The 14792-nt window shown below is 41.9% G+C and overlaps 1 protein-coding gene across 2 annotated transcripts in view; it reads right to left on the reverse strand.

Moving 5' to 3' along the window:
* LOC138283370 (uncharacterized) overlaps positions 1-14792 on the reverse strand; it is a 188590-nt gene that overhangs the window by 26309 nt on the left and 147489 nt on the right. For both annotated transcript variants that reach the window (XM_069221353.1, XM_069221355.1), the window contains 4 exons: positions 14210-14420; positions 9816-9959; positions 3041-3161; positions 433-545 (listed from right to left, as the gene is read on the reverse strand). In XM_069221353.1, the coding sequence (XP_069077454.1) occupies positions 433-545; positions 3041-3161; positions 9816-9959; positions 14210-14420 (589 nt within the window). The remainder of the gene's footprint in view (positions 1-432; positions 546-3040; positions 3162-9815; positions 9960-14209; positions 14421-14792) is intronic.

Below are 14792 nucleotides of genomic sequence, written 5' to 3' on the forward strand. Positions count from 1 at the left end.
AGATAGGGTTGATAATGGCAATTACTGCCCCTTAGGAATTATGAGATCCATAGAAAAAATTTGGATTTGCTTTGTTTCACCTTTCAGCTGTGAAAGCAAAATAATCTCACATGAGACTCCAATGAAAAATGAGGATTTACCGGGGGAATAAGACCAGAATTACAAATTTCCTGGTCTTCCTCAGTTCCATGGGGATTCACCGGGTACAATTTATATCCCTCATTACTTTGCCCCTCCAGAGTTCCCAGCGTTACAGTTGCCCCCAACATCGGGCAGAGATACCGGGCATAACAACAGGACTTTGTGAAAATAATAATGATTGTCAAAGATCATCAAACGATCTGATAGTGATATAATTGTCAATAAAAACCAGATATGTCATAATTAACACATTATTTTTAAATTGGAAATATAAGGATAAAAAGTACTTACCGACTCCTCAAAGATTTTTTCATGAAAGCGCGCAAAGGGAATATTTTCTAAAGTAGCTTCTTGCTGCTTCTGAATACTTAAGAATTGTTGGAGAAGGATATCCACTAAGTAACCTGCATGAATATATGTATTATCAAATCTATTTCAGTAACACGGTCTATGACAATGTTAGCGTCAAATGTCACCATAAAAATATTTTGCAGATTTAGAAGTTAAGCACATGAATTACAAATAATGTCATATTTTTACATGAAAGATCTATTTAAAATGTCTTTATGACCATTTCAAGTCTTGACAAAGAGTCAAGAGGTCCTCTTTCCCTTACATATGATCCTTGCCAAAAACAAGTCCGAAAACATCATTATGAAGTTAAAGTACAGCTTGAGTGTTGTGCACCCCACATGTACTGTGCCAGGTGGTTTAGAAAAAACTAAGCTTGAAATTCAGTCTGCCATTTTTGGATGTAGGTTTACATACACCCAGGGAAGGCTGTTTTGGTGTCACTTACTGGGACCTGATGAATTGATTACAAGTCATAAACAACTTAGTAGAGTTAAAAACTGCGGAAACTGCGGTTCACAGGCCAATCAAATGTTCTACTGAGGCATTTGCAAGAAAATGTGGTCTTGTCAACGAAAAGTATTCATAAGTTAATCTAAATGCCTTCGAGATGGGAAATAAAGATGCCATTTTAAACACATTTTTTCAAAGAAATGTGTTTTTTCCTTCTATTTCAAAATATTGACATTAAAGCTGGCCAGCTGACTTAAATAAACGATATAAAATAAAGTAAAAAAGTTCATCACTTTATTTCAAAATGGATTTGTATCTAAATGTGCAGCTATAAGCTTCAGTCTTGCTTATTGAATATTTGAAAAATGCAATAAAATAGCTTTTTGCTGCTTATTTACTCTGAAAATTGTGATCCAGAGCAGTTAGGGGAAAATCCACACCATGAGCCACAATTACTAGCATTTTGCATTGTGGTTACACCAGTTTTGTGGCACAGCCAGGGCCGCAAAATACTAGTAGAGATTTAAAAAGCCACACAAGTGGCAATTTGCGATGCCTTGTGTGGTTTTGTAATGAAATGTAACGCAGTGCAGCAGCTTGCACTGCATTGAGTTACATTTCATTCTGGGCGATGTTCCGTTTGAGGAGCATGAGAGTTCCCATGAAACCACCCTTAGAGTTTGCGCAATCCTAGGGGCCAGATTTATCAAGGTTTTGCATCGCTCTTTTGCCACGCAAGTGGGAGCAAAGGCAATGAGAAACCTACGTGGCATTTATCAAGCAATTCATGGCCACCTTGCGTGGTCCTGCTTGGCTTGATAAATCTGGAGGAACGCAAGGCACTGCTCCATAGGTGGAGTGTGGGTGTTCACGTATATCTACTCTTGGATTTTGGCATATTCCCAGATTTACCATTAATGATAGACCTTGAAATGCCTAAAATTGCTATGCATCCCCCGGTGACACATAACAAGGAGAAAAATCTTTTTTCCTCTTTCTACATGTGCTTCATTCTGCAGCACACTCTGAAAGAGAACAATACCTCTGAGGATTTTTTTTGTGCAGGAAAGTACCCATTCTTGAACAAAAACAATCCTGCCTACAAGCAGGCACCCTTGCACCATGGTGCAATGATGCCTGCGCTGGTACTAGGCAACCAAAGTGCACAGGCACTAGAAAATGACAGGCATGCACTGTTTAATGTTGAATATGGCACATTCCTGCCCTTTCCCTTTCATGCAGTGCAGCAAGGTGGCTTGCTGCATTGCGTTGCATGAAGAAATTATAAATATGGGCCTAGATTTACAAAGGTTTGTAAACCTTCGGTTGCATGAAATTTCTACGCCTCTCAGAGGATGGTGTAACTAAGTGAAATATATTTTTTTCTCCTCGTTATTTTATCTAGCAGTACACATAGAAACAGGAAAATGCATCCAGGGATTGTTTTTGTGGAGGAATGAATAGATTCCTGTACACAACAATTCTCAATGTAATGAAGCCACCCTTGCACTGTGGTGCAAGGGTACCTGCATTGGCCCTTGGCTCTCTGAAGTGCGTGAGAGCTGTGAGAGATCAGAAGTTCGCTTTATCTTAGTAGATATGATGCATTTCTGCTCTTTCACGCAATGCAGAGCTGCAGTAACTTGCCTTGCTGCACTGCGTTGCGTGAAAGGTTAGTAAATCCGGTTGTAATTTTGTTACAAAGTCTGCATAATAAAGTCAATACGTAGCATAAAACCTTGGTTTTCCAATCAACTGAAATCCAAGTTTGTGGCCAAACTTTTTAACACTGTGTGACGGTAGTCAATAGAAAAACTATAACCAATTCCTTCAGAAATGTTGCTTATAATAATGTCTCGACTACGTTTTTGGCTTCATCAGAATATCTGAGGAATGAAAGATAGTGTACGAAATTAAAGGTATTCTTTTAGCACTGCAACTCTGTTTTTACAAAAGCAAATATTGAATTACCTGTAAATTGTTAAAATAAAAGCCTTTACCCAGATCTCCTTATATGACTGTCTGATGCTAATTTTTCAGAAGTTTGAACAGCAAAGACATTTGGTGAATTTCTATTTTCCCTTGCAGTACTCACCATCTAAAAGCATGACAGCTGGATCCCTTCCGAATAACAATGGTCCATGACCTCTAGTCATGTCAATCAGGTGCTCTAGAAAAAATGTTTCAATTAGATGTCTTCCTGCATACATGCTAACCTAGAAGAAAGAAAATAAACGCATACAGTAAAAACACAACTCAGCACAGTAAAAAAAGCATGGCATAATGCGAAGCTATATGAAAAAAGATCATGATTGTTGTGGACAACCGACAGTGAAAAAAGAGAAAGCAAGGCTTAAAATGGAAGATTTATCGAAAACTGACATAATAAATGGCAAATAGATGGGAAATCACAGAACCTATTATTTCATGCACCCTTTCCTTAACATATTTATTACACCCATCACATTAATATTGTTAGACCTGACAGCCTTAGGGTGGTCACCCCTAACTTTTTGCCTGCCTCCCTCCACTTTTGGACACTGCTTTTGCTGTTTTTTTTACTTTACCACTGCTAACCAGTGCTAAAGTGCATATGCTCTCTCCCTTTAAACATGGTAACATTGGATCATACCCAATTAGACTATTTAATTCACTTATAAGTCCCTATTGATGGGCACTGTATGTGCCCAGGGTCTGTAGATTAAATGCTACTAGTGGGCCTGCAGCAGTGGTTGTGCCACCCATTTAAGTAGCCTCTTAACCTTGTCTCATGCCTGCCATTGCAAGGCCTGTGTGTGCAGTCTCACTGCCACTTCGACTTGGCATTTAAAAGTAATTGCCAAGCCTAAAACTCCCCTTTTTCTACATATAACTCATCCTTAAGGTGTGCCCTAGGTAACCCCTAGATCAGGGTGCTGTGTGGATACAAGGCAGGACATGTACCTGTGTAGTTTACATGTCCTGGTAGTGTAAAACCCCTACATTCGTTTTTACACTACTGTGAGACCTGTTCCCTTCATAGGCTAACATTGGGGCTGCCCTCATACATTATTGAAGTGGTAGCTGCTGATCTGAAAGGAGTAGGAAGGTCATATTTAGTATGGCCAGAATGGTAATACAAAATCCTGCTGACTGGTGAAGTTGGATTTAATATTACTATTTTAGAAATGCCACTTTTAGAAAGTGAGCATTTCTCTGCACTTAAATCTTTCTGTGCCTTACAATCCACGTCTGGCTGGGTTTAGTTGACAGCTCCTTCTGCATTACTCAGACACACCCCAAACACAGGGTACTCAACCTCACTTGCATACATCTGCATTTTGAATTGGTCTTCCTGGGCTGGGAGGGTGGAGGGCCTGCTCTCACACAAAGGACTGCCACACCCCCTACTGGGACCCTGGCAGACAGGATTGAACTGAAAGGGGACCTGGTGAACTTCTAAGCCACTCTTTGAAGTCTCCCCCACTTCAAAGGCACATTTGGGTATAAAACAGGGCCTCTGCCCTATCACCTCAGACACTTCCTGGAGAAGAAACTTGTAATCAGAACCTGCATCCTGCCAAGAAGAACTGCCTGGCTGCCCAAAGGACTCTCCTGACTGCCTTCTGTGAAGGACTGCTGCCTTGCTGTTGCCCTGCTGCCTTGCTGTTCCCTGGCTGTGGTGAAGAAGTGCTCTCCAAGGGCTTTGATAGAGCTTGCCTCCGGTTCCCTGAAGTCTCAGGACCAAAAAGACTTCTCTCTTGCAACTGGACTCCTTGTGCGGCGAAAATTCAACGCACAGCTTGCTAAAAACGACGCACAGCCTGTTCCGTGGTGAGAAATTCCCCGCATGCCGAACCGGGACGATGCCGCTCGACCTCACAAGGAAAAGATCGATGCGGCACCTGCTGTGCGACCGGAACTTTGACGCACGGCCCACCAGATCGACGCACAGCCGACCTGGGACGCCGCCGCCTGAGTTCCAGAAGGGAAATCAACGCAGCGCCTGCCGTGAGGGAGAAATTTCCCTGCACCGCCCACCGGAACAACGCAGAACTTGTCAACAAGCCCAGGATTCCACGCACAGACCCCGGGGCGTCTTAAAACCCCGCAACCCGAAGAGGATCCATGACCGAGCGCCGGAAATCACCACCCAGCCGTCCCTGCGTGGAAACTAAATGACGCATCAACCGTGTGCGGCCCGAGAAATCGACGCACACTCCTTTGTTTCCACGCTTCTCCTCCTCTGCGGCCCTTTGCGGAGATTTTTCACTCAAACCAGGTACTTTGTGCTTGAAAGAGACTTTGTTTGCTTTTAAAAGACTTAAGACACTTTGGGGGTCATTCTGACCCCGGCGGGCGGCGGTTGCCGCCCGCCTGGCGGGAACCGCCATTTGGCCGCACCGCGGTCAAAAGACCGCTGGTGCCATTCCGACCTTCCCGCTGGGCCGGCGGGCGCTCACCGGCCCAGCGGGAAGGGGGCCTGCAACACTGAAGCCGGCTCCGAATGGAATGGATTTGCAGGGGTGCGACGGGTGCAGTGGCACTCGTCGCGATTTTCAGTGTCTGCAAAGCAGACACTGAAAATCTTTGTGGGGCCCTGTTAGGCAGTGAAAAGCAGGCTGGGGCCCTGTTAGGGGGCCCCTGGACACCCGTTCCCGCCAGCCTCTTCCTGGCGGTGTAAACCGCCAGAAACAGGCTGGCGGGAAGGGGGTCAGAATCCCCTGGGCAGCGCTGCTTGCAGCGCTGCCCTGGCGGATTTGCCCAGCCGGGGGAAATCCGGCGGGAAACCACCGGACCCGGTTTTCTGACCGCGGCTTTACCGCTGCGGTCAGAATGGGCAGGGAAGCACCGCCAGCCTGTTGGCGGTGCTTCCTCCATTCGCGGCCCTGGCGGTCTTTGACCGCCAGGGTCGGAATGACCCCCTTTATATCATTTTTCAGTGATATCTTTACATTTTTGTTATTGCATCTTTGATCGTTTTGACCTGCAAATATCCAGATAAATATTATATATTTTTCTAAACACTGTGTGGTGTATTTTTGCGGTGCTATATGGTGTTATTGTTTGATTTATTGCACAAATACTTTACACATTGCCTTCTAAGTTAAGCCTGACTGCTCAGTGCCAAGCTACCAGAGGGTGGGCACAGGATAATTTGGATTGTGTGTGACTTATCCTGACTAGAGTGAGGGTCCTTGCTTGGACAGGGGGTGACCTGACCGCCAACCAGAGACCCCATTTCTAACAAATATGCTTTGAACAATAATATGCATTGGTGCTTCCAGGGGGCATGCTAGCGCATACAGCATACTGGTGCATTTCCTCCCTGAAGAGGCTCCAGGTTTACCAGTGACCACATTGACAATCAGAAAGGATATTTCACCCACTACTGATCAATGACTTTGGAGTTGGTGCAGCCAGTTATTGCAGCCCGTCTGAAGGAAATGGCTACCAGGAAGGTTTTGTGAGGCCTTACCACTGAAAAACATTCTTCATGTTGTGCTTCATGCTGTGGTCCCAAAGGTACATGTCACAAGGTCCATAATGGGGAATATGCCAAAGGCAGTGGGGAGTCCTAATTTGCATGGAGACCGTCTCCACACAAATAATGTTGCATTGTGCAGGCAATAGGTAACACATGATTTGTGCCACTGAGCCTGCATTCCAGTAATTGTCCCAAATTGGTAAAAACCGTGCAGAATTTACAAACAGTATCATAACCAATTTAAAAAGTGCCAGTGATGGAAGGTCAAGTGCTGCAGTGCACTGTATTACTGACAGTGAGCACTGCTGAGTCTGCAGCAGGGAGTACAACTGGGTGCACCACACAGAATGTGCTTTGCCATGGCACCCACAAACAGGTACCCCCCAGGGGGCAATGCATTAGTGAAAACAAAACTATTTCAAGCTGTTGATCTGCTTTTGACTATGCAGGCAGCAATGCGTCCTTCAGTTGAGTGTGGGGAAGAGGTCCACTGAAAATGGGTGTAATGAGCAATTGCACCCACCTGCAGGGTTTATAGGACCCCTTTTCCAACCTTGCATGTGATACCCCCATTAATGCAGTGAGAGCTTCTTTGTGTCTGCATCCACATTTGTAATAGGTCACCAGCCCACATGCAATGTGTTTTTCATTTGCATGGAGTTCCTAACTCGTGCAAATAAAGTAACACCCCCTTGAATTCATTCAGACGATGTGTATTACAGAAAGAGCTGAGCAAGCATCTATGCCCCTTTCTGTAACACCACAGTGGTGTATTGTAGAGCAGTATTTAAAACGAAGGGCATGTACTTTTAAGTTTTACATGTCCTAGTAGTGCAAAACTCTTAAATTTATTTTTTTCACTAGTGCAAGGCCTATAGCTCTCATAAGATAACATTGTGAGAACCTATAACATTTTACAATTATAATGTCCAATTGGAAAGAGATGAGGGGGCCTTCAATTTTGGTGCATCTGGAATCACAATTAAAGTCACAACTTAATGTGAAGTTGATTGTAAATTGTAATTCTGAAAATTACACTTTTAGAAAGATCGCATTTTCTTACTTTAACCACCTGGTCCATTCTGCCTGTCCCTGAGCATACAACTGGGCGGGTGGCAGCTAGGTTTTGTTCATTCTCGCCAGACAGCCATGCACAAAGGGAGCTTAGGTGTGACTGATAGGCCATCCACAGCTTGATGGGCCATCCTGGGCAGATGGGTGGGAGGAGCTGACCTTTACACCTCAATGGGCTGTGTCCTGCTCCACACAAAGGGCTGCTTACCCCCTGTAGTGAGTCTGGACCTGGGGCAGGAATAGCAGTGACTCTATGCACTTCAATGGCCTCTCTTTGAAGTCTACCTCACTTCAAAGGCACCACTGAATATAACAACTGGACCTCAGACACCACTACCACCCCTCAGTACACTACTTCTGGGGCTGTGGATACTCTGTTAGGAAGAAGGACTGCTGTACTGCTGAAAGGACTTTCGCTCTGCTGTGCTGACGTGCTGCCCTTCTTGCCTGGTAGTGACAAGGACTGGGCCTGAATCTCTCCAGACCAGAACCAAAGTGAGTGCAAGGGCTTGGACAGGGTGCATACCTCTGCCAACCAGAAACCGAATTTCTAACACATGGAAAGTATGCAACCCAGTTTTTTTAAAAACTGCAATAAACATGGAAAAACGTGGAAGACACAACACCTAAGGTGATATGGAATCTTAAAGGTGTCATTCAGTCTAGGAAAAAAATACTTTTTACCCAGTTCTGCATTGCTAATAATGACCACCAATAAGCATTCCAAGATATGCCTTTGTGTACTGCATGGGTTTTGGGACCTCTTGTGACATCATTCACTAGATGACCTTTTACCTCACTGCTTTTGCTTCTGTTATGGCATTTACTTGCTATACGTTATCACAAGTTACATCACCGATGCCTTCAGCACTTACATCACAGGTTAAGCGAAAAAAGAGGGGAATTAAATATTCAACTGGGATTCCTTTGTCAACCACGTCTTCTCATTTTTAGGCTGAGCCAACAAGACAGCACATCAAAAGACGTATTGCATGCTTACCAAGAACACAGCCCCTCATTGCTTACCATAGTTAGCTTTACTGTCACTCTCGTTTGCCTGCTGCTTTTCACATGGATTGTCTTGCACAACGTGTCTCTGTCCCTCAATTGGAGCAATACCAATTACAAATTTACTTGTGTCCTTCCACTTCCAGGGAACTACTTTTTTATTTTGCTCCCTACTGTGTTTCTCCTTCCCCACTCTGTGCTCCATTTTTCTCTCTCTCACACTTTTGTGCTTCCCTCCTGCCTCCTCTATGATGGCCTCACCTCATGTTCACCCCTATTGTATTTTTTTCAATTGCATGCTTCTTCTCTCCCAGCTCCACATTGCTGTCTCTGTTACCCGTTTGCTTTTCTTCCCACGCACTGCATGTTTCACTCTCTCTCACCTGTTTGCTTTCTTCCCTCACCAGCACAACCTGTGATTCTTCCTGCACCCCTCACCCATGTTTCTTTTCCAAACTGTGCCCCTCTGTTACTTCTGTCCCCCAAGCACACTGTGTTGCTCATGCCCATTCATGTTGCTTCTACCCTGTGTCCCACACCCATTTTAAAGAAAATTATTTAACAAGCTGTTTTTTTTCTTTTTATTTACCATCCCAATTCAGGCTGGAAGGCACATCATAGTCTTTTTTCCTATTCTTCTTTAGATATTCTGCACATTTTTTGGGATACTGTACAGCGACGCTAAAATCCCTTGGCAACACCAACAGATCTGAAACGCAACCCATATTGGCTGCACCAATGCTTGATTGCTTCTCTATATTTTATAATTGCAAGGGAGTTTTTCTGTAAGTTATATTTTCTTTTTAGCTATCTTACATCTGCTTGTGTGCTGTCCTGAAGCTATCATGATCAGCAAAGAAGAAGTGAACCATGTACATATTAGGGCCTTCACATTATTGATTGCTAATCCCATTTTTGACACAATTAATGGATTTTTTTTAGGTGTAAATCTAAATATTTAACAAGGAATCAGACAACCCCCTTAATGCCAAACAATCCACAATTGAGTAAAACAATTACACAAATAAAAGACTAGTTCTCATCTAATCAATGTTTCAAATACCTGAACCTTTCATAAACAAGACATTGAAAACTGACCAAGGTGACATTTCTTCAAACCTTGTTACTTAATGCCTTTCTTCAAACACCATTTCCGAGAGCGCAGCTGTTTGGGACAAATTATGAGCAAATAGCAGGCAATGACAATGTTCTCAAAAAATAAAGTTGAAAGGTATTTAACCCTTGCACTGAAATGAACTACAATATTTTAAGAATGGTTAATTTTATCCACTGTATTTCCTAATAATGAATGCCAAATTACCTGATGTTGTTGTTGCTGTAACAATTCAACATCGCAGTCACCTATGACTGAGTACACCAGAGACTTCACCTCTTCCGCCGTTGTATCAGAAACAATAGTATGAAGTATTTCTTCACAATCCTTTTCCTGCCATGCTTCCTGAATCTATGCAAAATAGTGAAAAAAATAAAATGCAGTCTTTTTAAAGACGTGGTGTGCTAGTTAATAATGTGGTGAGTAAAATATATTTAACATAGACAATATACAGAAACAATTCCATACATTCAATAAAAATAGGAAACTGGTAGAAGGTGACATGAAAGAAGAAAGGGATCAGGAAAAGAAACAAGAAAAGTAAAGAGAAATAAAAGAGTTCAGATCATGAAGCGGGATTTGCTTTCCACTGTTGATCGTTCCCCAATGGTAGGGTAGCCCTCTCACAAAATTGGATAATCCTGGGATAGATGTATGTCGAAATATATACAGGAAAAATATTGTGGCATCAGAATATTGTGGCAATGTATCGAGGGCTACAAATCAAGAGTAGGTGCATATACGTAACTATAGAGTCTTCATTCTTAACTCCACATCTACATTCCTTGGTGATATATCATCAAAGTACGTGTATATTGAGTTAAGTAAATTAAATCTATCAGTCTGAGTTTACCATCTCGATATTTATGTCCTTGATATTTTTGACATGATATTCTGGTACAACAATACTTGCCGCTCATTATGAAGGTGGAATAACCCTGAGATCTGTTAACAGTTTATCCCCAACAAAGTTTACTTTCTCTGTTAAATATTTTTGTTTCTTATTGCCATAACCTCATTAGTGGTTATCAAACTGAACCTTGCAAGAGAAACCCATCTTCTTTCCTTCTAGTGTGGTCAAACAGCTTGCCTTTGTAGGAAGAATGTCTGACACTTATCAAAGGCAAATATGTAGTTAGTTTCAGCGTTCTTTTCCTCTCTTCAATTCCTAGTGCTACCTAGTCTCTGTCTAGTTGTTTTTTAACCCATGATTTGGGAGGATGTATTTCTCAACAAGAAAGGAAGGTGCCCCAGTCCTAGTCCTCAGCTTTATTCCTCAGAGAGATTTTTGTGTCAGTGAACCCGATCAAATGTTGGCATTTCAAGCCAGCAACTCTATATTGCCTCTGTAAGGTCCTCAATAGCATAGATCATAGCTGTTTTCTTAGCTCTTAGTAATAGTGGCTCAAGGACTTCTTCTATGTTCAGGGGACCTGATAGAATAAATGTTAGTCTAGGCGTGCAATTTACCGGATCATATGTGTGCTTTGAAACTGAGTGAAATTGAGCGTCGGTTGGGTAAAGCCTAGTTGGTCACCCAGTCATCATTTTTGCTTTCTGATTGGTCTTTTTGTGGAAGTAAAATAGACTCATCTGGGCAAGGCAGAAAGTTGTTTCAGCCAATGCACTGACAAGGTGGTACGCACTGAATTTGGGGTCCCACAGAAACTTCAAGGTATAAATAATTTTCCTATGGAATACAAAAAATGGCTGCTTCCCTGATCCTTTTAAGAATCATCTCCAGAGCTTGTATGCAATGGATAGCAGGATCCAAGGCCTCAGTCCTCTCCCTGGCAGACAGCAGAAAGATGCTCTCACTTTCATTTTCTTTTCTCCTCCAATTCAAGTAGTGCTCTGAGATTCAACTGGAGGGGACCCAACATATTGCAGCAACTCAGCAGTGGTTGGTGGAGGGCACAAGGCCTATAAACACAAAGTCTACACAGTGTTCCTTTCTCAACCTTTCAGCAGTTCTTGTGACTTATGGCTAAAAAAATCCCTTGAGCCTTATTTTAAATGCTTCCCTAGATGGTAGAAGGTGGTTTCAGTTCTGAAGCTCTGTCAGAGCACCTATGTGCTTGCCTATAAAATATAAAGTATAACCTTCCTCCCACTAGTGCAAAATTTACTTGAACTACTATTTTTTACCTGCTACTCTCCTGAGTAAGGTGAGCTAAACTACATGAAAACACACCAACTTCAAAAAAGTACCACCTTCAAAGTTAGAAACCACGCTACATCTCTGAGTTTGGAATGAGGAAAGTTGATGTCAGGTATGTCAAGATTTGAATCTGTGACAATAGACAGAGTATAGATTTCAGTAGAAAGTACCCAAAACATGTGAAATATAATACCTCATTACTCTCAACTTTCACCAATAGCAAAATCCTCCCATTTTAAAATTCTGTATGCATCTGCAGGTTATTGTTTAAAAAGCAGATAGTCTGATTTGATTGGGAAGGCACAGTTTTGAGGAATATTATTGCCAATGATGGGCACCTTTCTTTTATTGGCCTTATTGAAGCAAATTACAGTCATAGCAGGACGAGAACTTTCAGAGCATGAAAGAGGTGAATTTCAACTTAAACACACACCAATCAGCTTCACCACACTCTTTAACAAAGGATTTTAAGACTCCACCAATTACATTGCTAATAAATAAGTTAAACTAATTATGTTCACTCAGACAATCAACACCAGTCTAGCGGAATAGGTGAGGTATTTACTTCACATGGTAAATATTATTACCATGGAGTAAGGTATTCACCACATGTGATAACTACTTCCTATTCCAACTCTGTCCTTCATTACAAGTTAGTCAGAATAGGTGAGGTATTTCCCACATGTGGTAAATACCATTACCCAGAGACAGATATTTACCACGTACGAGAAATACCTCTTCTTATAAAGTTTTGACTCTCAAACGAAACAGAATATGTGGAATCAGTCTCTAACACACCGAAATCCATATGTTTTGCTTGTCCTTAACCACCTTTTCCACTCAATAAATGTCAGTAAATTTTCCCTGCCGGAATTTAGCAGGAGAACTGCAAGGATGTGACCATTCTCACTTCAACTCGTAAATCTGATCCCTGTGCAAACAGAGTTTCGCCTTGAACTCACAATGAGGGCCTAAATGGGCATTTGTGTGAGAAAAAACATTGATAGGAGTAGCACAGGTAAAGCCCATGGCTTAACTTCATAAGCATAGGGCCAAAGCTGCTCAATCTAGACAGGTCCATAACTGCTCCCAGCACAATGAGGAAATGTTGTACATGTCTTTGTCTGCTGTTTAATGGCAAAGAAAGAGAAAAGAATGTTGAGGAGAGAAGAAGAGTGACAGTAGAGATCACTGGGAGGCAACGGGTGAGTGGGCGAGAGCAAGGCATGTGAGGAAGTGAGGAAAAGCAGAGGGGCTGGATCAATAGAAGAAATAAAAAGCAACCCAGACTGGAGCACTGGAAAGAAAGGGAGAAGCAATAGGGAATCTGATATACACTCCAATGATAGCGCAAAGTGAAATGATACAGAGGCAGGCAAAAGATAGTTTCCTGATGTCAGCTGTGCAAGTATACATCTCATCCAGTCTTAACAGTGTGAGACTGGTTGGGACAAAGACAGAATATGGGGAAAAACCACTAACCCCGGAGCAGATAACGGGAAACACAATAATTCAAATCATTCACGAGGAAAGGGCTGACCCAAATCCAATTCTAAGTCGATGTCAATTATTGGAAACAGTACTTTTTGCCAAAAGACAGCTAACCAAACGTAATGAGGGGCTCCAAACAGTAGAGCTCCCTGTACTGATAAACACATGTAGGTATGAGGAAAAAGCAAATTTGGACTATATAAAATTCAATTATTTTTTTAATGAGGTTAGCAGAAAAAAGTGACATAACTAAGGGCATGTTTGCAGTTACAGCACCTATAACAGTGTTACACGTGAGGCGGAAGTAGAAGCAATCTCACATCAGCACTTGAAGAGACAGTACAAAATGAAAGCAAATGCTACAATTTCAAGAATGTGTGGCACTGCTCACTTGAAAGATAAAAAACACGAGACAAAGGACTTCAATTAATGAAGAAATCATATCTCTAGATACCCAGCACACCAAAATAATTTTCACACCAGCAGTTTTGTGACTGTATCTTTATGGAACTCCTAAGTAGCTTGCAACACTGTATTGATGTACGACAGGGTGTATTTAACCCATATACAAACGAATCTATACAGAATCATCATTTGTATTTACACACTGTGGAAATTGACAGTGGATCAATGTGGCAAAGAAGACCTCGTTAATGATGAATGACATAGTGAACAATCGATTTTGATGAATTGGAATTATGGCGACTAGTAAGATTGACAATATTTTTAGTTGTTTAGTTGTTTTCTGTCTTTGCAAGGGATAACCACCATGCTCACTGTACTTCTGTACGCCTCCTTGTAACTCTTGCAGTCGCTTTGCTCCCTCGTTCACTTCCAATTACCAAGCTACGCTGGTTCCCAAAATATGTATTTTTGCTTTTTCATTACATGGGGTGCCCCAAGTATCACCCGAACCAATACATTTAAATTATAACAAATGCGTACTTACAATACCTGGTGAGATTGCTTGGACTGTCTCCAGAATTATTTCATCTATTATTTCATGAGTTGCAGTCTTCATTATGTGGCGATCAACAAAATCCTTTAGTGTGGTACGGATGGTGTCAATGGAAAGCTCTCTGATGAGGTCTAGCACAACTTCGTCCAATATTGACTCGAAATGCTGCTGCTCGATTAGAGCAGAATCAAATAATAAAATACTTGAGCATACAAAGGAGAAAAAATAATATATCACTACCACAAAGAAAGAAATGTCATTTATTGATACAAATACTTGATGACATGGCTATTTATTCCATTTCATGCCAGAAGGTAATTCAAGTAACCCATATTGCTACGACTACTAAAACTATGGATTCTTGTATTGAATTGAACATTTTTAACCTCAAAAATCTTCAGAAAGAGGAGAAACTTGCTTGATAGTGGTAAATAATGTAAAACGGGGCACATATCTACAAACTACAATTTGTAGTATGGTACTAGTACTACCATGGTACTATTAACGTACTACAAAATGCTGTTCACGATACTACGTGCAGAGATCTCAACTTCTGACACTTCTATTTTGTATG

Source organism: Pleurodeles waltl, chromosome 3_1 (assembly GCF_031143425.1).
Source record: "Pleurodeles waltl isolate 20211129_DDA chromosome 3_1, aPleWal1.hap1.20221129, whole genome shotgun sequence".
In the NCBI taxonomy this organism is placed as follows: domain Eukaryota; kingdom Metazoa; phylum Chordata; class Amphibia; order Caudata; family Salamandridae; genus Pleurodeles; species Pleurodeles waltl.